This window comes from Prionailurus bengalensis, chromosome E2 (assembly GCF_016509475.1).
Source record: "Prionailurus bengalensis isolate Pbe53 chromosome E2, Fcat_Pben_1.1_paternal_pri, whole genome shotgun sequence".
Lineage (NCBI taxonomy): Eukaryota > Metazoa > Chordata > Mammalia > Carnivora > Felidae > Prionailurus > Prionailurus bengalensis.
Window position 1 is genome coordinate 13597888 of NC_057352.1, and position 27015 is coordinate 13624902.

At 61.6% G+C, this 27015-nt stretch overlaps 1 protein-coding gene across 9 annotated transcripts; it reads left to right on the top strand.

Moving 5' to 3' along the window:
* The first annotated feature begins 322 nt into the window (after positions 1 to 322).
* Positions 323 to 26932, top strand: CIC (capicua transcriptional repressor). 9 transcript variants are annotated; one of them, XM_043598789.1, is made up of 21 exons: positions 323 to 441; positions 3620 to 6433; positions 18038 to 18187; positions 18275 to 18509; positions 18590 to 18719; positions 18814 to 18996; positions 19079 to 19244; positions 20088 to 20290; positions 20373 to 20598; positions 21016 to 21119; positions 21370 to 22603; positions 22683 to 22870; positions 23245 to 23366; positions 23452 to 23618; positions 23718 to 24008; positions 24105 to 24430; positions 24715 to 24968; positions 25069 to 25223; positions 25302 to 25433; positions 25718 to 25849; positions 25946 to 26932. In XM_043598789.1, exons 2-21 carry the CDS (start codon positions 3631 to 3633, stop codon positions 26311 to 26313), a joined length of 7569 nt encoding a protein of 2522 aa, XP_043454724.1. In that variant the 5' UTR covers positions 323 to 441; positions 3620 to 3630; the 3' UTR covers positions 26314 to 26932. The 9 variants fall into 9 exon arrangements, with proteins under 9 accessions (XP_043454724.1, XP_043454726.1, XP_043454723.1 ...); XM_043598791.1 differs by having other exon boundaries at positions 324 to 441; positions 24108 to 24430; XM_043598788.1 differs by lacking the exon at positions 323 to 441 and adding an exon at positions 1053 to 1227.
* Positions 26933 to 27015: the final 83 nt, after the last annotated feature.

Consider the following 27015-nt stretch of genomic DNA (forward strand, 5'->3'; position numbering starts at 1 on the left):
AGGGGACTTGTCTCCAGGGTCCTCCAAGCCCCAGGCCGCGCGCGTTCACTCCACTGCAGCGCGCGCCACCCCACACGCGCACGTTCTCTCCCCTCCCGGTGGCAACAGGGCTTTCCGCGGGGCCGCGCCGGACTTTCTGAGGCTGTTGATTGGTCACAGTCCCGGCCACCCTACAGCCAATCAAGCGGGGGAAAGGTGACATCACTCGTTCTCCTCCCCTCCCCCCACCCCAAACTTCCCTACTCTCGGCTACCGACAGCAACAACCACGTGGGGGAGGGGTAACAGAGTAAAACCCGGTGAGGTCATTGCACCGCCCCGCCCGCTGCTGATTGGCTGCGGGGCTTGCGGGTGGCGGTTGGCTGCTCCTCGCACCTCCCCCTCGTGCCGCTACCGCCGCCACTGAGAGGAGCCACTGGCGACGCCAGAGCCGGGAATCGGGGTGAGTCGGGGCCCTGGGTCTAAGATGCTCCTGGTGTGCAGTGAGACTTACAGGAACTGCCCTGTCCGACTTTTTCTCCTCTCCCGGGTTCTTTGGTGCTACAGCACTCTGTCACATGGGAGTTGTAGTCTGCTTTGTACTATCGACTATGGGCCGGAGACGTAAGAAGACTACCATTCCCAGCAGGAATTGCGACGAGCCGGTCAACAAACGCTCAGGCCACGCCTTCTAAGCCTGCTTATTGGACAGCCTATCCCTAAGCCCTTCCTTCTTGCACTTCATTGGCTACTGTCCCTCACAGAGGCTGGGTTCCGGCCTAGAGTGCAGGGCGACTGGGTACTGTATTTGTCAGTCTGCACTAAGACGGCCTGCAATTGGCCAAGGCTGAAGTCCATCACTTGTTGTGGGGAAGGGCCCTAGGCAGATCAGGCGGTCGTAGGCTCAGGTTGGTGTCGGTCCCAGAGGGAGGCCGGTCTTGGACTTTGGCCCCTCCCCCTGGCGCTGCCGGGTGGGCGGGATTGGCCTTGGCGAATGTCGCTCGTCGTGGAGAGGCGGAGCCGACTGAGCTGCGAATGTCTATTGGTCTAGGACGGCGCCGGTCAGCGGGGTTGTGGCCGGTGATTGGCTGGCTGCTCCAGCTGTTGCAGGTCCATTCACCATTTTGTGTGTTGGAGTAAAAAAAAAAAGGGAGAATCGAGAGGGAGAGCCGGAGGGGGGGCGGGGAGGGACCGGACCGGACCGAGCCGGGGCCACGGCCCCCCGCCCCGAAACCCCGCCGAGCCCGAGGTGAGGGGCGGGGCCAGGGCTGACACGGGCAGGGGGGATTTGGGGTGCTGGGGGCCGAGAGGGGACAGGTGGCAGGGACGGGGAGGGGGTACAGAGGAAAAAAGGTGATTTGGATGGTGGGAAAGGGGGATAGAGTGGATGAAGTGGTGGGTAGGAAGAGTGCTAGAAAAGGGGTGACGGAGAGGGGATGGTGGGTAGAGAATGGGTAACAGGAATGGAGGGGTGACAGGACTAGATCAGGGTGACAAGGGAGAGGGAGGGGACAGAGTTGGAGGGGTGACAAGGAGAGGTGATGGAGAGAAAAGGTGACAGGTCCAGAGATGGCTGACCGGAGAGTGACTGGGAGGAAGAGGTGATAAAGATAGATGAGGGTGACAAGGAGAGGGTGACTGAGGAGGGGGGCTAGGGCCTGTGAGGAGAGAGGCAGAGGTAGAGGTGGTGACAGGATGGCAGAGAGAGTGGCAGAGAAGCTAGCGCCAGGAGGGCTGATGGGAGCAGAGGGCATGAGACCCTGAAGAACCAGAGCCTGGGCCTGCCTGGGCTTCAGGAGTTACTGCTCAGATTCTGAAGGAGGTGAGGGCCCACAGGGCCTTGGGTGGGAGTTATCCAAAGTGGGGTGGACAGGAAGAGAGGAGGCCCCAGGGGAAAGAAAAAGGTTTGGCTTCTGGGGTGAAGAGACTGGACCAGGCAGCAAGGTCCAAGGGTGCCAGCCGGTATGGTTGTAGGCCCTGGGTGGGGTATGCAAAGGTTTGTGTTTGGGCAGGACTGGGGCCGCATCTCAGTCCCCAGGACGGTGGCCCAGCGGGTCAGTGGGGAGAAGGTGGTGGCAGCTGGCCAAGTCCTGGGCACCTGAATGCCTGCCCCAGTGTGAGAAGCCCCGGGCCCTACGGACTCTGCCTGTGAGGACCCCAGGTTTGGCCCAGAGAAGGAGCAGGCAGGGTTTGCAGGGTCCACAGGAGGAGCAGGCCCCAAGTAGGAGAACACAAGATCAGGGGTCCTGGGGGAGCTTGAAGACTGAGTCAGGGGTGTCTCTGATTGTGTTTGACTTATGGTCCTGGACTCCCCCCACCCTCCCAGAGGCCCCCTTTTGGCCTCTCAGGTTCTCTTAGTCACTTCAGAGTAAAGTTTTTTCCCTTTTCTTTTCTCAGGGCAGCTTGAAAGGGGGCGGGCAGTAATGACTGTTCAGGAAGTGGGTGAGGTTGGCCTGCTGGGCTTGCCCTGCTCTCTTTGACCTTCTCCCACTTACCCCACCTGGAGTCGGAGGGCATATTTGGGGGCCCCAGGGGGCCCGGCCAGCTCAGCCACCCTGCCAGAGGCAGCCCAGTGAGGGCGGGGGATGCGTGCAGGCCAGAAGGGGGGCTGGGCTTGCTGGTATCACGCTGGGTGCTGTGGGGGGAGGGGCAGGCTCCCATCCAGTGGGACAGCGAAACCCTGGGGTGTAGCTCTGTGTCCCACTGTGTGATGACGTGTGTGTGTGCCTCTGTGTGTGTCTCTGTGCGCGTGCGTGTGCTCATGCACGGCCCCGTGGCAGCACTGGGGATAAGCTCTTGCCCCAGACGTGCCCCTGCCTGCTCCCTGCCAGGATCTGGGGAGATGGCTATACCTGGCAGGCCCGGGGTGCAGAGAAGAGTGGGCAGCCGTCCCTCAGGACTTTCAGCTGCCTACTCCTTCCCACAATGTCTGGCCATGCCAGGCTGCTCAGAGGGGTGGGGGTGGGGGTAGAGAGAGGCTCACATCACAGCCCAGTCACCTCCTTTTCTGTGACTGTGTTCCTGTGCATGTGTGTGTATGAGTGTGTGTGCTTTCTGGACAGTGACAGTGCAAGGAAGCGTGCCCTCTGGATCATGTGACAGGCGGCACACTGAAATGGTTAGGAGCACAGACTCGGGAGCCACCAGATTGCCTGGGTTCAGACCCTAGCCCTGCCATTTCCTAGCTGGATGAATTTGAGCAAGTTGCTTGAGCTCTCTGTGCCTCGGTTTCCTCAAGTAGGGCCATTAGTAGCACCTGCCTTTTAGGACTGTCATGAGGATGAAATGGGTTAATAAAATCAAGTTTGGCCCATGGCTTGGCGCAGAGTGAGTGCTGTACAGGCGTGAACTGTTACTGCTTCTTGTGTCCCCTCGGGCAGTTACAGGGTGTGCACACACTTGCTGTGGCCTCTGTAGAGAGAGCAGATATGTGTAAGTGTCCCCAAGCAGCCAGAGCATATAACTCAAGGGACATGGGTGCCAGTCAGGGGCCCACACGAGTTGAGGACAGCCAGGAAAGAGGCTTTGGGCATCATGCAGTTGAGGCAGTGGCCTCAACAAGTGGGAAGTCTTGGGGGACACTGGGTCTGGGGACTTCCTGAGTTGCTCCCGATGATCCCTGTCTGCCTTCCCATCTGCAGGTGGACAAAAGATGAAGCCAATGAAGAAGGCATGTGCCGGCCTCCCAGGTTCTGGCAGTGGTGGCAAGTCCCCACCAGCCACCCGGGCCAAGGCCCTGAGACGGCGAGGGGCCGGGGAGGGCGACAAGCCAGAGGAGGAAGACGATGAGGCACAGCAGCAGCAGCAGCAGCCTCCGGGGCCAGAAGAGGCTGAGGAGGGTGAGGAGGAGGAGTCTGAGCGGGGCCCTGGGGCTGAGGGGCTGCTCCCGGAGCTGCATCCTGACGACTCGGCAGCCCCAGGCCCAGCCGAGGACCCCAAGGTAGAGGGGGAGGCAAGCCGCTGGGAGCCCTCGCTCAGCCGTAAGACGGCCACATTCAAGTCTCGAGCGCCCAAGAAGAAGTATGTGGAGGAGCATGGAGCTGGCAGCGGTAGCATTGGGGCGGCTGGGGCCCCTGAAGAGCGGGCACGGACCCCTGAGGAGGCCGGCACCCTGGGTGTACCTCCACGGCCACCCACCTCCACCCGTTCCTCTTCCACCGACACGGCCAGCGAGCACTCAGCTGATCTGGAGGATGAGCCAGCCGAAGCCTGTGGGCCAGGTCCCTGGCCCCCAAGTGGAACCAGTGGTGGATATGACCTGCGGCAGCTGAGGTCCCAGCGGGTGCTGGCTCGGCGTGGAGATGGCCTCTTCCTGCCGGCCGTGGTGCGCCAGGTGCGCCGAAGCCAGGACCTAGGGGTACAGTTCCCTGGGGACCGGGCCCTGACGTTCTACGAGGGGGCACCTGGCGGCGGTGTAGATGTGGTCTTGGATGCCACGCCGCCGCCGGGCGCCCTGGCGGTGGGCACGGCCGTGTGTACCTGTGTGGAGCCTGGTGTGGCTGCCTACCGTGAAGGTGTGGTGGTGGAAGTGGCCACCAAGCCAGCTTCCTACAAGGTCCGCCTCAGCCCTGGCCCCAACTCCCAGCCGGGCCCACCAGCCACCCTGCCACAGCCCCCACAGCTGCCACACCGTGAGCCCGAGGAGGCCGTGTGGGTGGCCCGCTCCAGCCTCCGCCTGCTGCGGCCCCCCTGGGAACCTGAGGCCCTGCCGAGGAAGCCCCCCGCGGGCCCCGAGGAGGAGCAGGCTGAGCCAGGGGGTACCCTGCCACCCTGCCCTGCTGCCCTGGACCCCAAGCAGCCTGAGGATGCTGAGGTCTCTAAGATCAGCTTTGGTGGCAACCTGGGGGCTTGTGAGGAGGGCGAGGAGAAGCACCCGCCAGCCCTGGGCACTCCGGCCCTGCTCCCACTGCCCCCGCCCCAGCTCCTGTCACCGCCACCCAAGTCACCGGCTTTTGCAGGCCCAGGCCGCCCTGGGGAGCAGCCCTCGCCCTGCCAGGAGGGAAGCCAGGGCGGCAGCCGTAGCAGCAGCGTGGCCTCGCTGGAGAAGGGGGCTGCGCCAGCCGCCCGGGCCCGCACACCGTTGACAGCTGCCCAGCAGAAGTACAAGAAGGGCGACGTGGTCTGCACACCCAACGGAATCCGCAAGAAATTCAATGGCAAGCAGTGGCGGCGGCTGTGCTCTCGAGACGGCTGCATGAAGGAGTCGCAGCGGCGGGGCTACTGCTCGCGCCACCTGTCCATGCGAACCAAGGAGATGGAGGGCCTGGCGGACAGTGGCCCAGGTGGGGCTGGGCGGCCGGCAGGCGTGGCGGCACGCGAGGGCAGCACCGAGTTTGACTGGGGTGACGAAACATCGCGGGACAGTGAGGCCAGCAGTGTGGCGGCCCGTGGGGACTCACGCCCACGCCTGGTGGCTCCTGCTGACCTGTCACGCTTTGAGTTCGATGAGTGTGAGGCGGCTGTGATGCTTGTGTCCTTGGGCAGCTCCCGCTCGGGCACACCCTCCTTCTCTCCAGTCTCTACACAGTCGCCCTTCTCACCTGCCCCGTCACCCTCCCCTTCACCGCTCTTTGGCTTCCGCCCCGCCAACTTCAGCCCCATCAACGCCTCACCGGTCATCCAACGCACTGCTGTTCGCAGCCGCCACCTAAGTGCCAGCACCCCGAAGGCAGGAGTGCTGACGCCACCAGACCTGGGCCCCCACCCCCCACCGCCCGCCCCCAGAGAGCGCCATTCTTCTGGCATCCTACCCACCTTCCAGACCAACCTGACCTTCACCGTGCCCATCAGCCCTGGGCGGAGGAAGACAGAGCTGCTGCCCCACCCGGGGGCACTGGGGGCCCCTGGCGCAGGGGGCGGAGGAGCCACCCCAGACTTCCCCAAGAGCGACAACCTAGACTCTGGTGTGGACTCGGTGTCTCACACACCTACACCCTCCACACCGGCTGGCTTCCGGGCTGTGTCACCCGCCGTGCCCTTTTCCCGCTCCCGCCAGCCCTCGCCATTGCTGCTGTTGCCCCCACCTGCCGGCCTGACCTCGGATCCTGGGCCTTCTGTGCGCAGGGTTCCTGCCGTGCAGCGGGACTCACCCGTCATCGTTCGCAACCCCGACGTGCCGCTGCCCTCCAAATTTCCAGGGGAGGTGGGCACTGCTGGTGAGGCTCGGGCAGCGGGACCTGGGCGGGGTTGCCGAGAGACCCCAGTGCCCCCTGGGGTGGCCAGTGGGAAGCCTGGCCTGCCCCCGCCTCTGCCAGCCCCCGTGCCCATCACCGTGCCTCCAGCCGCGCCGACTGCTGTGGCCCAACCGATGCCCACCTTTGGCCTGGCTTCTTCACCCTTCCAGCCGGTGGCCTTCCACCCCTCACCTGCTGCCCTATTGCCCGTCCTGGTGCCCAGCAGCTACACCAGCCATCCTGCCCCCAAAAAGGAAGTCATCATGGGCCGGCCTGGGACAGGTAAGAGATGTGGATGGGCGGGCTGGGTGAGGGCTCATTTTGAACAGGGCCACTTGCAAACTGGCTCTCGGGAGAGGTGAGCTCCCCACCTGGAGAGGGGCTTAAGGGGAGATTAGCCTCCTCTCTGCATAGATGTTTCAGTGGGAATTAACGTGGGCAAGGGACTGGACTTTGAAGGCTAGTGCAGTGTTTCCAGAGGCCTCCTGCTGGGAATGCATCCTCAGGGGTCTGTCAGCAAACCTTTCCTGAGTCTTTGGAGCCAGGCCGCCACAATCCTGATGGGGTAACAGAGTAACAGAGGTGATAATTGTGATGACAGCTCCCATGTCTGGAGGACTGGACTGGTGGGGGCATCACCATGTTAAGTATTGCGTGTGAGTTATCTCGCCAAGCCCTCCCATCCACCTTGTAATGTACTGGGGCCTGTTTTAAGCCCTTTTGAAATATTAGCTCCTTTAGTCTTCATAACCCTAACAGGTGGGTGCTATGATTATGCTCCTTTAGAGGAAACTGAGGCCAGGTCACTAACTTGCCCTGGGTCACATGGCTAGCAAATCCTGGAACCAGCCTTCAAAGCCAGGCAGGCTAGTTCATCCCTGCTCGGCTGTAGTGCTGGGTTACAGATGGGAAGACGGAGGCTCCAACAGGGCCTTCTGCCTCAGGGTGGCAGGATCAGGACGGGAGCCCTCCTCTTCACGCCTGTGCCCAGTAAATATCACTGGTGCGGCCAGTGCCATGGAGGGGAGCTGGGGGTGTGCTGGGCAGGCCTCCAGGTGTGAAATCTAGTCTGGCTGCCCTCAGGAAAGGGCGTGTAAGCCAAGAGTTGAAGGATGAGTTGGAACCAGCAACCATGGGGTGGAAGAGCCTCCTAGGAGGCCGACGGGAAGACTCCAAGGCCAGAGGAGCACAGCTCAGGAAAGCCAGGGTGGCCAGAGGGCTGAGGCCAGAGGCAGGGAGAGTGACACTTCTGAGACTGTGCCAGAGAGCCAGAGGCCAGGCCAGGTTGATCCTTGTCAGAGCAACTGTCAGGGAGGGTGACCAGTCACCAGCCCCTTCCCTAGCCTCTTCTTACTTACTTATTTATTAATCTGCTGTTGACAATCTGTGCCATTGTGCCTGGCCTTGTGCTGGTTGGTGCTGAGGACATAGCCCTGCCCTCACAGGGTTCACAGTCCCTGGAATAGACAGATCTGTCCTCAGACAGTGAGCATCCAGAGTGGTTAAAGCTGAGGTGGGGGAAGGCTAGGAGGCTATGGGAAGTCAGGGAGGGCTTCTTGCAGAAAGGGCCAGGGTCTCTAAAGTGAGATATGCAGGCTGTTCTAAGTGAGCCTGGCAAGGGGGACCTTCAGGCAAAGGGAAGAGTTTGGGCAAAGGCCTTGAGGCCAAAGTGAGTATTTGAGGGAAGTAGAATCTGCGAAGTCAAGGGCTTTAGAGGATGGGTGAGTGTGGGGACGTGCAGCTATATTCATCAGCAAGGGTCAGATCATTGAGGGCTCTTAGGAGACTTGTGAACTTTATCCTGAGGGCACTAGGGAGCCATGGAAGGTTTTGAGCCGATCTGACTGTGGCTGACCGTGGACGGTGAATTCCAGTGCCTGAGACCAGAGGCAGGGGGACCAGGGAGGAAGGAGGTCGGGGTGGGGATCTGGGTGGGAGCTGGGACTGCAGCAGAGGCTGTTGCAGGAAGGAACCCAGGCCCTGACCTCATGGAGCTCCAGTCCAGACCCAGAGCACAGGGACACAGGGGCTATGCTTGCCCCTCATGCTCATATACTGAGGTTATGAGTTGTGTATTTTTGCCCTGCCCCAGCATCTTTTATATTTGTTACTGTCGTTGACAGGAGCAAGATTCCACAGAAGTGAGCACAGCAGGGATTTCTGTCCTTAGCCACATGAAGAGAGTGAAGCAGAAGGACTCTAACTATCCCCCTCACCCCCCCCCCCACATGCTTACGGCCCCCAACATTGCCTTCATAGCATTGGGTCATGTGACCCTGACTGCTGCTGCAAGGGGAGGGGTGGCACTGATGGTGGTAACCCAAGGGCAGTCCCAGCAGGATTACTTGCCGCCATTTTTCCAGATGAGGAAAAGTGGCAGGAGAGTCCTAATTAAGGTCATCCAGCCAGGGAGGGTCAGGAATGGGCCTTGGACCAGGTCTCCCAATCTCCAGATCAGAGCACTCTTAACTGTCAGAAGTTACAGAAGTCCTAATTTCTCAAGCACCACCCGTGTGTGTGCATGGTACACTGCTAAGTGCCGGCTGAGCATTTACTCACTGAATCCTCACAACACCCCAGGAGGTCAGCACCATTATTATTTCTAGTGTTCAGAGGAGGAAAGAGCACCCCAAGAGGTTAAGTGACTTTCCCAAGGTCACCCAGCTAGGAAGAGGAAGAACCAGGATTTGAACCCAGCCTGTGCAGCTCCAGAACCCAGGCTCTTAAGTAGTCTCGGTAACAATGATAACGATAATAGTAACCACTCCTTATTAAGCATTTACCATGTGCCCAGCCCTAGGCGTTGGGCCATCTCGCCAAATCCACCTGATGCTATGCAGAAAGGATTATCAGCCTGGCGTTGGGGGGGATGGGGTGGGGGGGCGGGGGCGGTGGTGGCGGGAAACCGAGGTTCAGGGAAGGGAGGCTGCAGGCCATCTGGTCGTCAGAACTTGTCCAGTGCCTGTCCTGGCGGTTCTGAGCAGCGCCTCTCTGACAACACCCATGCTGAGGTATCCAGGCTGCCCTCAGGTTCCCAGCCAGCAGATTCTTTTGTTCTTGTCCCAGAGGCCTCCCCAAACCCTTGGTAGGCAGGCACCTGGGGCCTTTTCCCTCTGAGGCCTAGGTAAGGGCAGACCGTGCCCGGTGGCATAGTGAGGCCGTGGTCCTGTCCCTTTCTGCCCACTCATGCCAAGGCCTGACCCTCACTCAGGGCAGCAGGTGTGAGGGGGCGGCCTGGGACAGCTTGCCTGCTCCTGCCCCCCGCCAGGCATTTGCTTCCGCTGGGGGACGTGCCGGGGCAGGCGGCCGGCATTCTCCACATTCTGTGCGTGGCCAGGCCAGCCAGCTGCCATTGCCACCTCCCTCTGACTCTTCCCGCCTGCTCCCCAGGAGAGGAAGCCGCCCCAGGGCCTGCAGCCCCAGCCCAGGAGGCCAGATGTCTCAGCCCCATTCCTGGCAAGGCCTTCTTTCTAGCTCCCAGCTTCTGCCTGGCTTCGCTGTACTGACAGGCAGTGCCCCCTCTCTAGGCCTCTGTCTGCCTGTTCCGCCTCTCTTTGAGCCACTGTATGTCTATCTGTCTCTGCCTTGGGTTCCTACATCTGTCTGTGTAGCTCTCTATTTCTGGGCCTGAGTCTTTCTCACTGGACTTCTGTCTCTCTGTCTGTCTCTCTATATCTTTCTTGGTTTGTCCCTCCCTTAGACATCAGTCCTTGTCTGAGCTTTCGTCCCACCTTCTGTTTTGGCCCCCTGTCTTGGGATCCTGTGTCTCTGGGCTTCCCCTGGCCCTCCTCCCACTCTTTAGACAGACTTGCTGCCCCCATCATAGCCCCTCACCACTACTCTGTGCACATCGGGTGCTCCCTCCCTTTAAGTGAGTGGACAGGTGCCAAGTACTAGGTCCCTTACTCTGTTCTTGGGGAGTGTTGGGAGGTTGTACAGGCCTGGGAGCCCCCTCCTGCCCACCACTGTCTCTGAAACGTGTTGAGAGGTGTCAGGAGCCTCCTGCAGACCTATCTACATTCGAGCACCTGTTCCCAAGTCAGGCAGGAAGGCGGGGGCTGCATGGGCCAAGCTAGGAGATCCGGCTGTGGGGGAACAACAGGAAAGCAGCTCCTGTGCCCACCCACCTGCTAGAGGGCATGACCCAGACCACCCTTGCCACCCCCTCAAAGCCTTGCAGGAGACACATTTGGTGCCAGCTCCATTTGATGGAGTCCCAACATACTATACCCCAGTGAATGGGACCTCAGAGACCAGGCAGTACCCACCAACTATGCTTGGCCTGGTGGGGAAAATGAGGCCCAAAGAGGAGTCTAGGTTCTCCTGACTCCCCAAATCCAGATTCTGCCCACCAGAATTTCCATTTTGTCTCAAACAGTGAACTCCATCTCTCTGATCAGAAGCCTCTCCTCCCCTCCACCAGGCCCAAGCTGAGCAGCCCTGGGGGAAATGGGTGGGGAAGGCAGACATGGATGCAGGCTCAGGCAAAGAGCAGAGGGAGGTACAGAGTCTGGGGAAGCCAGAGGATAGTGACAACTTTGTGGCTCAATGCAGAGTGATGAGGGAGGTACAGGTAGGCTTCTCATTGGAAATGACCTTTGAGCTGAAGCATGAGGAATGAGTGGATTTCAGGAGAGTGAAAGAAAGGGAAGGGTGTTCCTGGCCAAGGCAGCCATAGGAGCAAAGGCCAGGAGGGGTGAAAGTGCATGACCTCTCAGTGGCTGGTTGAAGCTGGAGCTGACACTAGAGCCTAGGATTGGCAGAAAGGTGCCAAGGAGCACGCATCTAGCCAGGCTAGGTTTGAATGCCAGTCCGTGAAGAGCCAAGAGTTTAGAGTAGGAGAGGGAAAAGGTTAAGATCTGGGTGTCAGAGATCCCTGGAGACTGCCCTGGAGAGGAAGGAGGCCTATACTGGGAAGACTGGATGACTTTAGGGGAGAGAAGGGAAGGGGCGTTTTTTGAGGCAGTTGGAGTTAATCTTAAGCGACTTCGTGGAAGAGACCCCAGCACCAGGCGCTGTGAGGGGTCAGGCTGCCTCCTGGTGGCTGCGGGCGGCAAGTGGCGGGGGTAGCCGGCGCGCGCATGCGCAGCGCGCGCGGGAAGGGGGTGCGGCCCGGAGCCCCCGGCGCCCGGGCATTAATGGCTCCATTAGTGGCCGGGAGGGAGGCGCATTAGCGGCGGCGACGGCGTCTGGCTCCCATTACCACCGGCGGCAGCGGCTGCACCGCAGGCGGCTGGATCCTAGCCCGCCGCGCCGCCTCCTCCGCCCGCACCCCGTCCCCTGTTCCCGCTCCCCACGGGGGCCTGGGCTAGGGAACTCCTGTCTCCCCATTTCCGCAGAAAAGCTGATTGTGAAGCCAGGCAGACCTGGGTTCAGATCCCAACCGTGCCACCTCCTGACTGCAAGATCCTACTCTCCTCTGATCCTTTTTCTTGCGAAGCAGCCGGGGAAACAGGGTGTACCGGGGGCTTTGCAGATCCGGACAGGTACCCCGTGAGGGCCGCGCCCAGCCCCCGCCGGCACCCAGGGGCGCGGGAACCCGCGTCCCAGGGGTAGGCCCCGGGCGTGGGGCCTCGGTCTTTCCCATTGGCCGCCTCCGCGCCTGCTGACGCTGATTGGCCGAGACCCTCCCCCCCTTCCTCGTCGTTGCGCCATTAACCCCTAAGGGGCCGCGCCCTAGGGCTGGGTGGCGCCCCCCCCCCCCCACGCAGACAGCTCGGGTGCCAGCTGGCCCGCGCCCCGCCGCGGCCCGCGTGGGTGTCAGGCCGGCCGGGCGCCCGCCCGCCCTCCCAGCACAAAGCGGCTTTGTGGGGCCCGCCGGGGGCTGGCTGGGGGCCAGGCGGCGAGTGGAAAATCTCGTGAGCGCGGGGAGGGGAGGAGAAGGCAGGGCGGCGCCCCCTCCTCCGCCCGGGTTGGGGCGCCTCCCCCAGTCCGCGCCGACCAGCCCTCTCAAGTCCTGGTGCCTGTACACTCCCCCACCCTCCGCCCCTTTCCACCCCCAAATCCATATTCCCCCTCCGTCCTATGCCGTCCATCTCCCAATCCCTGGGGACCCTCCCCCACACCTCTCGCCTGCCTCTTTCCCTCCTAGTCCCCCTGCCTACCCCAGCCCCACTCACACTGACTCACCCCGGCGCTATTTTTAGGCCCCCATCCCTCCCGAGCCGCACCAGCCCAATCCTGGGCTCGTTCCCCAGGCAACCCTGGCCGTCGCCGACGCCGCACGGGGTGGGTGGGTGGGTGGGTGTGTATGTGGAGAGCGGGTGAGGGGAGCTGGGGACACCGGGGTGGTGAGCCGAGGCGGGGACCCAGGCCTGGAGAGCAGGGTGGGGAGCCACGGGCGACAGGGGCGTGGTGCCTCTTGGGCTCAATAAATGGGCCGGTGAGTTCAGAGTGTGTCTGCCTGTCCCTCAGTCTGTCAGCATCCCTGGCTGTACGCCCCAGGCCTCTGGGCAGGCCTCAGCCTGTGCCACCCTGGGTGGCAGTTGGTGTCTCTGTCTGGGCTCCCTGTCCCCAGGCTGGGGGTGGGGTAGTGCTGCGGGGCTGTTTGGGGCCAAACCTTTTGTGGAATTGGTAATGGGGTGGTGCAGGGGTTGGCTGCACCATAGTTCTGCCTGAGTACCTGCCTTGAGCGAAGGGTGGTGTTGCATCCCCACTCACATGGGGCTTGGGGCCCTGGTTTGGGAAACCCCCTCAGTCTTTTCCAATTAGGGAGGCCCCAGTTAGGGTTGGGGATGGCTGGAGAGATGGAGCTGTCTGGGGTTGGGACCTGCTCTCTCTTCTCCACCCCTAATCACCCCCACCCAGGGTTCCTCCACTCTGAACAATGGAAGCTAAGTATAGGGCTGGCCCAGTGCCCAGGGCAGGGGGGCCCTTCCCGCCCGGAATCCGGCCCCTCCCTGCCAGGCTAGGCCCCCACTTGGCTGTACCCTACCCTGTAAGGGGCCTCTTCCCATCCCTCCTATGTGGGCACTGTGTCTTCTACCAGATGTGCAACCCTCCCAGATGTGTGGGGCCCTCTTTCCCTGCTGTGCCAGGACCTCGCTCTTTTTCTCACCCTACAGAAGTGGGGGAGCTGGGGGCAGTGTTTCTCTGAGCTGTGTCCCAGGCTGCAGTGCAGTAGGGAAGGGGTTAATTTGCCAGTAGGTGACTCACCGGTGGGGAGAGGAGGGGGCAGCGGTGGGGAGATAGCGGGACACATTGATTTCAGCCTTGATTTCTGCCTCACATTGCAGTCCCTGGGGCAGTGAGGTAATGGAGGGTCTGAGTCTGGGGCTGCATAGGGAGGAGGGGGCAGTCACCTAATAGTCCCTCCAGTGACCCCCTCCAGGCTCACAGCCAAGTGTCTGGCCCTGCAGTCTCTGGAGGTCAGAGGGCTATGGACCTTCCCTTCCCCTCTGGGCTCCGATTACCAGTTTTGCCCCTTTTCCATTTCTTCAGCTCTGTCAGTGGATGGGATAGGCTGGGAAAAGGATTTTGTTTGTGCCTGTCCCTGACTCCACCTGTGTAGGGGCCCATTTTTTGTCCATCTGAGCCTGTGCAACCTTTACCTGCCCAGGTGTGACCCCAGGCCTCTGCCTCTACTGGATGTGACCCCGGGGCCATCTTGGGTGACACAAGACCTCTGCCTCTCTCCCCGGTGGGCCCCAGACCCTTGCCTGTGTCTCTATGTGTGCTCTCTGACCTTTTCATAGTTCACCAGTTGTGTAGTTCTCTTTGTATCACTGTGCTACTATATTCCCCGACCTCTGGGAATGTCTGCCTGGGTCCACCCCCAGGTTGAATTTTCAGTAAAGAGCAGGTGATTTGGAGCTCTGGGCTGTTATGTTCTGGAGGCATGATCTTGCACAATTTATTCAGTTTCTCTGAACCTCATTTTCTCATCTGAACAATGGGCATAATAAAGTGTACCTCCCTAGTGGCTGTGAAGATTCAGTGAACAGTATAATACATACTGGGTCCCAACACACTGCAGCCCCAGTGTTAGTTTCCTTTCTTCCTCCTGGCCCTTTTCTGGAAGGGGTGGCTCCCAGCCTAGAGTGGTAGGGCCAGCCCACAGTAATGCTCATGGCACCCTGCCTTACACTGTCAGTTAGAGGGTCCCAGGTGGCTGCTAAGTGTCAGGCAGTGTAGCTGAATGATGATGAATGACCATGGCACTCTGTATACCTGATGGGACAGGGTAATGAGGTAGTGCTCGCTGGGATAAGTTTATATAATGTGTGGGGTCAGTACAGTGGCATCTGTGAGAGGTAGCCTGCATCGGGATCGGAGGTGCCAGGAAGGCCACATGAGAGGGTGTGAAGATGGAAGAGTGTGTGCGGTTGTGTGGGAGGGATGTGGGGTGTGTGTGTGATGGACAGTGGTTGTGATGAGGTGTGTGAGATGATACTGCTTATTTGATATGTTGTTTGTATGATGATTCATGTGGGCTGGCATTGAGAATATGCGTTGGTGAAGCATGTATGACAAGGCGTGTATGCAATGGGTGATGTGGAGGATGGGTGAGAACGAGTGTGTATGATGATGGATGGGGAGTGATTGGCCGGGGGTGTGGGAGGTACATGTGAACAGGTGTTCGAGGTGTGCGACTTCGTGTGTGGCAGTGTGAGTATAAGACCACGGTACATGTGACTGTGGAGTGTGTATGAGATAATGGGTGTGGCAGGAAAAGTCTTTCTATGAGAGGGGGGTGTGTGTGTGTGTGTGTGTGTGTGTGTGTGTGTGTGTGGTGGGGGTGAGAGTCGGCTGGTGTGAGTTGGCGAGGGCTCGAGGTGGCTTGAGTAGCCCTACCGCGCAGTTCATCTGTCCTGCGGCGCCGTGCGCGCCCCGGCGGGCCAAGCCGCGCGTGAGCGTGTTCTTCGCGTGGACTGGACACACGTAGCACCACACACAACCCCGGGGCCTCCGCAGCGCGGTGCCCCGAACCGCCCCCCTGGCTCGCTGCCTTTACTGCAGTGCGCCCTCCCTGCCACCCTCCTCCCGCGGTCCCGCCCCGGGCCGGCTTGAGGCCAACCGGAGCCCGCCCCGCCCTTCCCTTATTTGCATATGACTGACGTTCCCCCGGGGCGGCCAATGGGGGCGGGCGCGGCGGGGCCTGACCCGCGCGCGGCGGCGGCAGCCAATGGGCTCACGCGCGGGGGGCCGGGCTTGCGCGGAAGGCCGCGGGGGAAGCGGGGAAGGGGCGGGGGGAGGTGCGGCGGGGGGAGGGGAGCGCGTAGTAGTGGCGGGGCGGGGAGGCGGCGGTGCCTCTGCGCGGGGCTCGCTCGGAGCGCACGGACGCACGCACGCTGGTCCGTCTGCCCGCCCGGAGCCGAAGGTCGACCCGGCGCTGAGCCGCGGGCCCGGAGCCCGGAAAGGCGGGGCGGCGGCACCGGCAGCCGGGGCGCGCGGGGCCAGAGCCGTTACCCGCCGGAGCTGCGAGGGAGGGAGGGAGCGAGCCAGCGAGCGAAGGGAGGGGGCCGCCCCCGCGCACGCGCGCCGCGCCCCGCCCCGCCTGCCCCGCCCGCCGGGCACCGCGCGGGAGGAGGGAGAGGGAGGGGGCGGCGCCGATGGCCCCTGTGCCGCGCGCCCCGTGACGGCCCCCGCGCGCGCCGGGGGGCGGGGCGGGGCCGGCGCGCTCTGACCTCCCCCGCCCCCCGGGCGGCGGGAGGCAGGCGACGCTGTGCGCAGGCGCGCCCGGCGGAGACCCCCGCGTGGGGCGGCCGGAGGGGGGTGGCGGGGGGGGGGCATGCGGCGACGGCCTCCGGCTCCCCCCGGGCCCGAGCGGCGACGGCCGAGGAGCCGGCGGCGGGCGGAGTGGCGGCGGCCGCTGAGGAGGCGCGAGCCCCGGCCGGGCCCCCCCGCGCCGGACCATGTACTCAGCCCACAGGCCCCTGGTGCCCGCGTCCGGCGCGGCCTCCCGTGGCCTCGGCATGTTCGGTCAGTAGCGCCTGGACCCTGGGACTGCCGGGGTCAAGGTGTCGGGGTGCTAAGTGCGGAGTAACGGGGATAGGGGTATAGTATGAGAGTGATAGACGCAGAGTACAGGGGTGACGGGAAAGTTACAGAGCTTGGCTGGGCCAAGCGTTTAGTGACGGCAGGTGGGAGTGTAGCGGGAGTGATGGGAGTGAGGAGAGGGGAGTAGCTGGGCACAGCTGTGGGTGTTTGGATGCTGGGGTGGAACAGGTCCGTTGTCACCGGAGGTGAAGAGTGCAGAGTAACTGGCTTGGGAGCGTGTATTAGAATAGGGGCGGCATGAGACCTGCTGGCCCTAGGTGTGGAAGAGAGGGGGAAGGGACTGTGATCGAGTAGTGGGGCTAAGAACAGGGCTTAAGAAGTGAGTGAAGCACTGTTTGCTTAGAACTGAGTGATGGGCTGGAGTGTTTGTGGCATGCTTTGCGGAGACAGAGAGAGTCAGGAACCTGGAGGGCAGTGCACTGAGGAGGGGCAGGACCAAAGGACTATTCCCCCATTGTCTGCTGGTCCCTTTCTTCCCCACCCAGCAGAGGGGGAGGCCTGATGAGAAAGATCCTAGTGAAGAGGGGCATAGATAGGTCCAGGTCCTTGGGGTTGGAGGACCGAGTAGGCTTTTGGGTCCCCAGTGCCCCAGGGATGAAGGATGGGGTCCTCAGAGCGTTTTGAGACCTCCTCCGGTGTTGGCTTCCTTATCCCTCTTCTGTTGACATGGTGTCTACTTTGTCTTTTGTCAGCCCCTTGCACAATCCGTTCTCGAGGCCAGTGGCTCTCTTAGTCCAGGCTTTTGAAGGCATAGAGGGGTCACCCCAGGTCAGATTGATCTGGATCAGGGGGAGGCCTGGAATGATGGAGACCAAGGCTAGGGCGTTTCCCTTCTCTCTTCATCGTCTTCCCTCACAGGGGCCTCTGCTGGTTCCACTTCCCCCAGGGAGCCAGCAGTGAGAGGGAAGCCCACTTCTAGCCCAGGCCTGCCCCAGGAGTCCCGCCAGGGATGGGTCACGGCCCTGTGCTTACCCTCTTACTACCCAGGTCCTGGGGCAGAAGGTTGAAACCCTAGGACTGGCCTCCTGGCAGGGAAGTGCCTTCCTGTGCATATTCTCAAGAAAACACCTGGCATTTTTGCTTTCTTTGGGCACAGACCTGTAACAGTTCTCTTGTCTGCCCCATTGTCTGTGCCTTTTCTTCCAATGAGTTTACCACACCCTCCCCTCTTTTTGGGCAAGGGGGCTAGATGCTACATTCAAGATAAGCTGAGAGGTTTAGAGGGAAGGGGTGCTGGGAGGCCTCTTTGAGGGCAGTAGATTTTGTTAGGGGGTGGGGGAGATGCCGGAGCCACCTGTGTCTAGCCCCGGAAAGGCAGGTTGGCTCCCTGGGGTCTGTACTAGGGGGAGGGAGGCCAGGAGAAAGACCTGATACCCCACTCTGTGGGTATCAGAGAAGAGAAAGGGAAAACAAGCCACGGTCTTCTCAAGAAGGAGAAAGGGAGCGCGAGGCCAAGATGAGGGGCCCCGTCAGGTGCCAGCATGGGTGCTGGGAACGGAGCATGGCTGGGGAGGGTTCCTAGCCCTGCTGAGGTTTTGGGGCCTTGGGAGTATGAGGTGGCAGTCAAACATGGCCTGGTTTGTGACAGGAGCCAGTCATTCCTCTGGCCTGGTCCCTGGTGGCAGGGCTGGTGGAGGTGGGGGAGGGAGTGGGGTGTGAGGCCTATTTCCCTTCCTAGCTTCTGTTTTCTTTTTTATAAACCTAGAAACCTTTCAGGGAGGAGTTTTTCTCGAGTGATGTCGCACGCAGGAGCCCACGAGGCTCTGGGATAGAGGAAGGGGGTGTGAAGGAGGAGTGGAGCCACCTCATCCAGGGTGGAAAAGAGCTTGAGTTGGGGGTCAAGGCCCGGGTCTCCTGCTGCACAGCTTAGCTGGCTTCTTCCCACAGTGTGGACAAACGTGGAACCTCGCTCTGTTGCTGTGTTCCCCTGGCACTCCTTAGTCCCCTTCCTGGCCCCCAGCCAGCCCGACCCCTCTGTGCAACCAAGTGAGGCCCAGCAACCTGCCAGCCACCCAGTGGCCTCCAACCAGAGCAAAGGTGAGGAATGGGGGGCCACAAATGGGGTGGCATGGGGTTAGGGTCCAGATGGCCCGGGAGCCCTCTGATCTGCCTCTCTGCTCTTAGAACCTGCTGAGTCGGCGGCTGTTGCTCACGAGCAGCCACCAGGTGGGACAGGGAATGCTGATCCTGGGCGGCCACCTGGAGCCACGTGCCCTGAGAGCCCAGGGCCTGGACCCCCCCACACTTTGGGGGTGGTGGAACCTGGAAAGGGTCCCCCTCCCACCACTGAGGAGGAGGCCCCTGGCCCTCCAGGAGAGCCCCGGCTGGACAGTGAGACGGAGAGTGACCATGATGATGCGTGAGTGCCATGAGGCTTGGGGCTAATGGGTGGAGTGGCTGGAGATGTGGCCCTCACTGTCCCTGCCGCTCCCACCACAGCTTCCTCTCCATCATGTCTCCTGAGATCCAGTTGCCCCTGCCACCCGGGAAACGCCGGACCCAGTCTCTCAGTGCCCTGCCAAAGGAACGAGACTCCTCTTCGGAGAAGGATGGACGCAGCCCCAACAAGGTGCCTCCTCTCTACCTGTCCCCAGCTCACCCTGTGGCTGCCCGAGCCTGTCTCCTGGTTTTAACCATCCCACTTGGGCCTGTATCTGCTGCAGCGGGAGAAGGACCATATCCGGCGGCCCATGAATGCCTTCATGATCTTCAGCAAGCGGCACCGGGCCCTGGTCCACCAGCGTCACCCCAACCAGGACAACCGGACCGTCAGCAAGATCCTGGGCGAGTGGTGGTACGCCCTGGGGCCCAAGGAGAAGCAGAAGTACCATGACCTGGCCTTCCAGGTAACGCTTTTTCCTCCTGGCTCCTCCCAGCTTCCTCTGGTGGGGTGGGTGAGTGAAGGGTCTCTCCGCTCTCTCCTGCCAGGTGAAAGAGGCCCACTTTAAGGCTCACCCGGACTGGAAGTGGTGCAACAAGGACAGGAAGAAGTCCAGCTCAGAGGCCAAGCCCACCAGCCTGGGGCTGGCAGGAGGGCACAAAGAGACTCGGGAGCGGAGCATGTCAGAGACGGGGACTGCCGCTGCCCCTGGAGGTCAGTCAGCCCCTTGGCTCTCTTGCCCTGTCACCTCCCTCCCTGAGAGGTGCCAACTACCCTCTTTTTTGCTCAACCCCTGGCCCATAAGCCTTTCTCTGCCCTGTCGTTTTGTTTGAGGACCCTTATCCATAAAGAAAGTGGCAGTTGTTTTATGTGAAGGAGCCAGGGAGGTCCAGAGAGATAGTTTCCAAACAGTAATCTCGTTATCAGTTCGTGAGCACGTAGTGCACGTCAAGGAGAGTGTAATTTCTAATTTTGAAAGCTGTGCCCCGCTTTGTAGATGAGGAAACTGAGGCTCAGGGAGGCAAAATCACTTGCTGGAAATTACAGGAAACTAGTAGACAGTGGAGCCAGAATCTCAGCTCCAGCTTGGCTGGTTCCCAGAACCAAAGTTGGAAGCCCCTCATTGGCTACTTCTCCCAACTGAGCGTGTCTGGTGTGCATGGCGCCATTCTGAGGCACTTTTTTGGAGTGATTCTGTGAGCACCGGCCTGCAGCTCTCTGAGGATGAGGCTCTCCTTTCTCTCTGAGATGAGGGGTTGGAGGCTCGGACCGGCCATTGGTTATTAGCTAGGCAGGACGACATTACTTGTTTTTAGTCTCGTACTCAAAGAAGGCCTGCCTCCCAGGGAGCAGCGGGCTTGCTCCTTGCAATCCCAGAGGGCAAAATCCATTGGGAAATGCCGGGCTGGTGGGTGGTATCTGTTTTCTGCCAGGTGGCCCGGGGTTTCCAAACTCCTTTTGTCCATTATTTAGAAATACTTGTGAATGGCTTGGCCAGTCTGAGGGCTGGTAAAAGGCTTCTGGACTCTGCAGTACTCTTCTCTTTCTACTCTGCAGTGTCTTCGGAGCTCCTGTCCGTTGCAGCCCAGACACTCTTGAGCTCGGATACCAAGGCTCCAGGGAGTGGCTCGTGTGGGGCTGAGCGTCTGCACACAGTGGGGGGACCTGGCTCGGCCCGGCCCCGAGCCTTCTCCCACAGTGGGGTCCACAGCCTGGATGGTGGGGAAGTAGATAGCCAGGCGCTACAGGAACTGACTCAGGTGTGATGGGTGGGGGAGACGGGCAGGGAGAGTTGCCCAAGGTGATGCCCCCCTCTGAACTCTCCTGGTACCTACCCTGCAGATGGTGTCTGGCCCTGCATCCTATTCTGGTACAAAGCCTTCCACCCAATATGGGACTCCAGGCCCCTTCTCGGCCTCCGGTGAGGGAGGTGCCCTGGCGGCCAGTGGGCGACCCTCGCTGCTGCCCACCCGGGCTTCCCGTTCCCAGCGTGCCGCCAGCGAGGACATGACCAGTGATGAGGAACGCATGGTCATCTGTGAGGAGGAGGGAGATGATGATGTCATTGGTGAGCAGTGGCAGGGCCCAGAGTCCTGCCCAGAGAACAGCAGGCTGAGGTTTGAGGGGTGGGTAGAGATTTGATCTAGGCCTCAGGCTCCCTCTTTTCTTTGTTTATGATTGGAGGCATATTCAGTTCAGGCTCTACTGAGTAAACCCAGCCCTGCCCTCGGGGAGCTCCTGGCCAGGCAGGAAACTGGGAAGACTGGGGCATGGATGGCCAGGCCATCGGGCACAGGGTTAGGTGGTGTTATTTGCATGTTCTTAGGCTTCCCCATTGGGCAGGTGGGCACACCTTAGGCTGAGGAACAGCATTCATGGACAACACTCACTGCCGACTTGGGGCAAAGCCTGGGCTCCATGCTGTCCCTCCTGGGTAGTCCTGCACCCAGCCTTTATGCCAGTGCTGTTCTCTCTGCTCCCTCAGCTGACGATGGCTTCGGCACCACTGACATTGACCTCAAGTGCAAGGAGCGAGTGACCGACAGCGAGAGCGGAGACAGTTCTGGGGAGGACCCAGAGGGCAGCAAGGTGAGAGCTTGGAACTTGGTGTTGTCTGGTAGCACTCACTCTTCCTAGGAAGAGGAAATACCTGTTCGTGTGCATTGACACAGGGAGATTGAGGCCCACAGAGGGCAAGCTATTTGCCGTGTGGTGAATAGGGTCACGGCCTGGATGAATTGAGGCCTTCAGCTGGCCTTGCTGCCGGGCGAGACAGGGATGGGCAGGGTGTGAGTATCCGGGCTTCCTTGATGTGGTTGTGTCTCCTCCTTCCACCCAGGGCTTTGGCCGGAAGGTGTTCTCGCCTGTGATTCGTTCTTCCTTTACCCACTGCCGCCCATCGCTGGACCCTGAGCCCCCAGGGCCCCCGGATCCACCTGCAGCCTTTGGCAAAGGCTATGGGCCCACCCCATCCTCCTCCTCGTCCTCACCTGCCTCCTCCTCAGCCTCAGCTGCCACCTCCTTCCCACTGGGCTCAGGGACCTTCAAGGCCCAGGAGTCAGGTCAGGGCAGCACAGCAGGCCCACTGCGGCCCCCACTCCCTGGGGCAGGGGGCCCAGTAACACCTTCCAAGGCCACCCGGTTCCTCTCAACGGATCCTGCCACCTTCCGGCGCAAGAGACCTGAAAGTGTGGGGGGCCTGGAGCCACCAGGCCCCTCGGTCATTGCAGCACCTCCTGGAGGGGGAGGAAGTGTCCTGCAGACACTGGTCCTGCCCCCGAATAAGGAGGAACGGGAAGGCAGTGGAGCCCGCATGCCCTCAGCCCCAGCCCCATCACTGGCCTATGGGGCCCCAGCAGCCCCCCTGTCCCGCCCAGCTGCCACCATGGTCACCAACGTGGTGCGGCCTGTCAGTAGCACTCCTGTGCCCATTGCCTCTAAGCCCTTTCCCACCTCTGGCCGGGCTGAGGCATCTCCAAGTGACACAGCAGGTGCCAGGGCTGAGCCAGTCGCTGGGTCCCGAGCACCTGGGAGCTCCCCTCTGGGTGTAAGCTTAGTGTATTCGGACAAGAAGTCGGCAGCAGCCACCTCGCCAGCCCCGCATCTGGTGGCTGGGCCCCTACTGGGCACTGTGGGGAAGGCTCCTGCGACAGTCACCAACCTGCTCGTGGGCACACCTGGTTATGGGGCCCCGGCGCCCCCTGCTGTTCAGTTCATAGCCCAGGGGGCCCCTGGCAGTGGGGCCGCTACAGGCTCAGGAGCAGGTGCTGGGAGTGGTCCCAATGGGCCAGTGCCCCTGGGCATCCTGCAGCCAGGTGCCTTGGGCAAAGCTGGGGGAATCACCCAGGTGCAGTACATCCTGCCCACGCTGCCCCAGCAGCTTCAGGTGGCTCCTGCCCCGGCACCAGCCCCTGGGACTAAGGCAGCAGCTCCTGGCGGCCCCGCACCCACCACCAGCATCCGTTTCACCCTCCCGCCGGGCACCTCAACCAACGGCAAAGTTCTGGCTGCCACCGCACCCACTCCTGGCATCCCCATCCTGCAGTCAGTACCCTCCGCCCCACCCCCCAAAGGTGAGGCCTGGGCTGAGCAGCGGAGGAGAGGGGCTTCAGGCCTGTTTGGCTCTCTTGTAACTTCTTCTCTCTCTTGCAGCCCAGTCAGTCTCTCCTGTGCAGGCCCCGCCCCCGGGTGGCTCCGCCCAGCTGCTACCCGGGAAGGTACTGGTGCCCCTGGCGGCCCCTAGCATGTCCGTGCGGGGTGGCGGGGCTGGCCAGCCACTGCCCCTGGTGAGCCCGCCTTTCTCAGTACCTGTGCAGAATGGTGCCCAGCCACCCAGCAAGGTAAGGGCATCCTGGCTCCACCTGTTCTTCATTCCTCCCCTCCTGGGTGTAGGTTTCCGTGCCACGGTTTCTGTGTGTGCCTTTGTTTCAGTCACTTTTCCTTTTCTCCCTTTTTGTCTGTGTCTGGAACTTTGTTTTTAGGACTTTTTCTTCAATATATACGTACATCTTGATTTTGCCCTTGGCGTCTGCATCTTCTTCTTTCTTTGTGTCTTGTACTGCTCGATGTCTTCTTTTCCTTTGTTCTTTTCTGTCTGGATTCCAAATTTTGCGTTCCCTGTTTTTGCTGAGATCCACCTTCCTAGGTCTTGGTCCTCCCCTGCCCCATTCTGGGTCCCCACCTCACCTCAGCCTGTGGGTGCCCTTGCCCACAGATCATCCAGCTGACTCCAGTGCCCGTGAGCACACCCAGCGGCCTGGTGCCGCCCCTCAGCCCAGCCACGCTCTCCGGACCCACCTCGCAGCCTCAGAAGGTCCTGCTGCCCTCCTCTACCAGGTAATGGCAGCTGAGCCCTCACCTGGAGGCCAGCCCAGAGATGGGGCCAGCTTACCTCACTCCCCCCTTCCTCTCCTTGCGGCAGAATCACCTACGTGCAGTCGGCGGGTGGGCACGCGTTGCCCCTGGGCACCAGCCCTACGTCCAGCCAGGCTGGAACAGTCACCTCGTATGGGCCCACGAGCTCGGTAGCCCTAGGCTTCACCTCACTGGGGCCCAGCGGACCCGCCTTCGTGCAGCCCCTGCTTTCAGGTGAGGGGCAGCCTGGCAGGAAGAGCTGGGGACCCAGGGTGGTGCCGAGGTGGCCCAGGCCCTAACTGGGGCCCCCGCCTCTCCTCTTTGTCTCTGCAGGCCAAGCCCCGCTGCTGGCTCCCGGCCAGGTGGGCGTGTCACCTGTGCCCAGCCCCCAGCTGCCACCCACCTGCACAGCCCCCGGAGGTCCTGTCATCACGGCGTTTTACCCTGGCAGCCCTGCACCCACCTCCTCAGCACCCCTGGCCCAGCCATCCCAGGCGCCCCCGGGCCTGGTCTACACTGTGGCTACTAGCACCACCCCACCTGCTGCCACCATCCTGCCCAAGGGCCCACCGGCCCCTGCCACTGCCACCCCGGCCCCTACCAGTCCTTTTCCTAATGCCACAGGTGGGTGTCAGGCCAACCCAGGGTGGGGTGATTTGGAGGACCCAGAAGGTGGGCTCCAGACAGGCCTGGCTCAGCAAATGCTCTTCTTTCCACCAGCAGGCTCCATGACCTACAGCTTAGTGGCCCCTAAGGCCCAGCGGCCTACCCCCAAGGCCCCCCAGAAAGTGAAGGCGGCCATCGCCAGCATTCCTGTGGGTTCCTTTGAGGCAGGTGCCCCTGGGCGGTCAGGCCCTGCATCCCGGCAGCCTTTGGAGCCTGGCCCAGCCCGTGAGCCCCCTGTCCCTGAGTCTGAGCTTGAGGGTCAGCCCACAACGCCAGCCCCTCCACCGCCCCCAGAGACCTGGGCTCCCACAGCCCGGAGCAGCCCCCCACCACCCCCGCCTGCTGAGGAGCGGACAGGCACCAAGGGCCCGGAGACCATGGTAAGTGTGAAGCAGGCCAGGCAGATCGTGCTGCCACACAGCTCGGCGTCTCAGTCCATTGTTTGCTTTTCTGCTCCATCCTTCTTACCTGCACACCTGCCTTGTTTGCAGGGGTTGGGGGTGTTGGGGTAGGGGAGCTCTTCTGTCCCTTTTGCTTGTCTATATGGCTGGGTCTTCTCCAGAGCTGTACATCTTGGGTGGTTGGCATCCAGCTCTCTGTTCGAGGTTTTGCCCCAGTGAGTCTGAATCCAGTGTCCTCCGTCTCCCTGCCGTCCCTACCCCAGGCCAGCAAATTCCCCAGCTCATCTTCAGACTGGCGAGTCCCTGGGCTAGGCCTGGAGAGCCGTGGGGAGCCTCCCACCCCTCCCAGCCCGGCCCCAGCTCCGGCCCCAGCCCCCAGTAGCAGCAGCAGCAGCAGCGAGGGCAGCAGTGGGAGGGCAGCTGGGGACACCCCCGAGCGCAAGGAGGCGGCTGGTACCGGCAAGAAGGTGAAGGTGCGGCCCCCGCCCCTGAAGAAGACCTTTGACTCTGTGGACAAGTGAGCATGGGCTGGGCTCCGTGGCAGAGTGTGTAGGGCGGGAGGGAGAGGGAGGCAGCTGCCGTCTCAGGCAGGGGAGGTGACCCCGCCGGCTCTCCAGCAGGGTCCTGTCAGAGGTGGACTTCGAAGAGCGCTTTGCTGAGCTGCCTGAGTTCCGGCCTGAGGAGGTGCTGCCTTCGCCTACCCTGCAGTCTCTGGCCACCTCCCCCCGGGCCATCCTGGGCTCCTACCGCAAGAAGAGGAAGAACTCCACCGGTAGGCGAGTGTGGGGCACCTGGGTTAAGTGGGGGGCAGACCAGGGCTGCCTCCGCTGAGCCTGCTTCTGTTGGACAGACCTGGACTCGGCCCCCGAGGACCCCACCTCGCCCAAGCGCAAGATGAGGAGACGCTCCAGTTGCAGCTCAGAGCCCAACACCCCTAAGAGTGCCAAGTGCGAGGGGGACATCTTCACCTTTGACCGTACAGGTGCCGGCACCGAGGCAGGCGGAGCTGTGGGGGACCTAGGACCTTTAAGAAGGGCGGGGTCTTGGCAATGGAGTTACAGATGCACGGTGGTGATGGGGAAGGACAGCCGGTCACGGATGGGAAGGGTGGGTTTTAGGGTCTGGTGGGGTCCAGAGGCAGGTGCCTTCTCTGAACTCTGCTGTGTTACAGAATTCAGTGAGGGCTGAACAGACATCCAGACCGTGGCGGGGGCAGGGAGCAGGCTGCTGCCGTAGCCTTGACTGTCCTCCCTGTGCTGCTCCCAGGTACGGAAGCCGAGGATGTGCTCGGGGAGCTGGAATACGAGAAGGTGCCATACTCCTCACTGCGGCGCACCCTGGACCAGCGCCGGGCCCTGGTCATGCAGCTCTTCCAGGACCATGGCTTCTTCCCATCGGGTGAGTGTATCTTGGAGTCTTGGGGGGCCCCTAAAGAGGACCTGCCTGCTCATCTCACCCTGCCCTCCCCGCCCCCCATCGTCCTTCTGTCCCCAGCCCAGGCCACGGCAGCCTTCCAGGCACGCTACGCAGACATCTTCCCCTCCAAGGTCTGTCTGCAGTTGAAGATCCGAGAGGTGCGCCAGAAGATCATGCAGGCGGCCACTCCCACGGAGCAGCCCCCTGGAGCTGAGGCCCCCCTCCCCGGACCACCCCCCACTGGCACTGCTGCTGCCCCTGTCCCCACTCCCAGCCCCGCTGGGGGCCCCGACCCCACCTCACCTGGCTCGGACTCTGGCACAGCTTCGGCTGCCCCGCCACTGCCTCCACCCCCAGAGCCAGGTCCCGGACAGCCTGGCTGGGAGGGCCCCCCCCAGCCCTCCCCCCCACCCCCTGGCCCCTCCACAGCTGCCACAGGCAGGTGAGGGGCCCCAGAAGATCCCAGGACCCACAGTACCCCCCTCAGGACATGGACAGTATGTAGGTGGCAGGAATGGGGGGGCAGGATGGTTACCTCCTCCCCAATAAAGCCATTTCGTCCTTTCTAGTTTGGGGCGGAATGAGGCCTGCTCCTCTTGTCTATCCCCCGTCCCCCCACAGCTTTCTCCCTGTGACGGGGGGCAGCTGAGGGGAAGCAGGGGCACAGTCTGCCTCCACGGAGCCCCTGTATATAACCTGGAGTGTGTTACCTTCAGACCTTTTCACTTGTACTTTATGCAAAATGGCTCATGTGAGGGCTACAAGCTGGAGGGTAGCACGGGCCTTGGGCCACAGGGAGAGGTGCCTGTGGAGTAGGGGGAGTTCATGCACCCCTTTTTTCCCCAGAGGGGCTGGACTCAGGTTAGTTTGGGGTGGGGGCTCCTGCACTTTGCCACAGGCATGGGGAGGGTTCTCTCCCCACCCCCTCTGCCCTCCCAACTTGGGTTGTACTTTCTAAGAAGGTGATTCCCCCTACCCTTGTCCCCATCCCCAGAACAAAACATGTTGATCATGTGCAATATTTCTTACTGTGCCGAGAAGCCGAAATTAAAGCTGTTTAACACACTTGTGTGGCTGCCCACTCTAAAGGGAGAAGGGGTGGGTGGGGTGGGTTGTACTATCCCCAAACGGTCAAGGAGCTTATACAC

Bases quoted from the DNA above. Each gene is read 5' to 3' on its own strand.
- CIC (XM_043598789.1), top strand. From the start codon at position 3,631: ATGAAGCCAATGAAGAAGGCATGTGCCGGCCTCCCAGGTTCTGGCAGT. The intron at 20,599-21,015 runs GTGAGCAGTGGC...CTGCTCCCTCAG, and splicing joins GGGAGATGATGATGTCATTG to CTGACGATGGCTTCGGCACC. The intron at 24,009-24,104 runs GTGGGTGTCAGG...TCTTTCCACCAG, and splicing joins TCCTTTTCCTAATGCCACAG to CAGGCTCCATGACCTACAGC.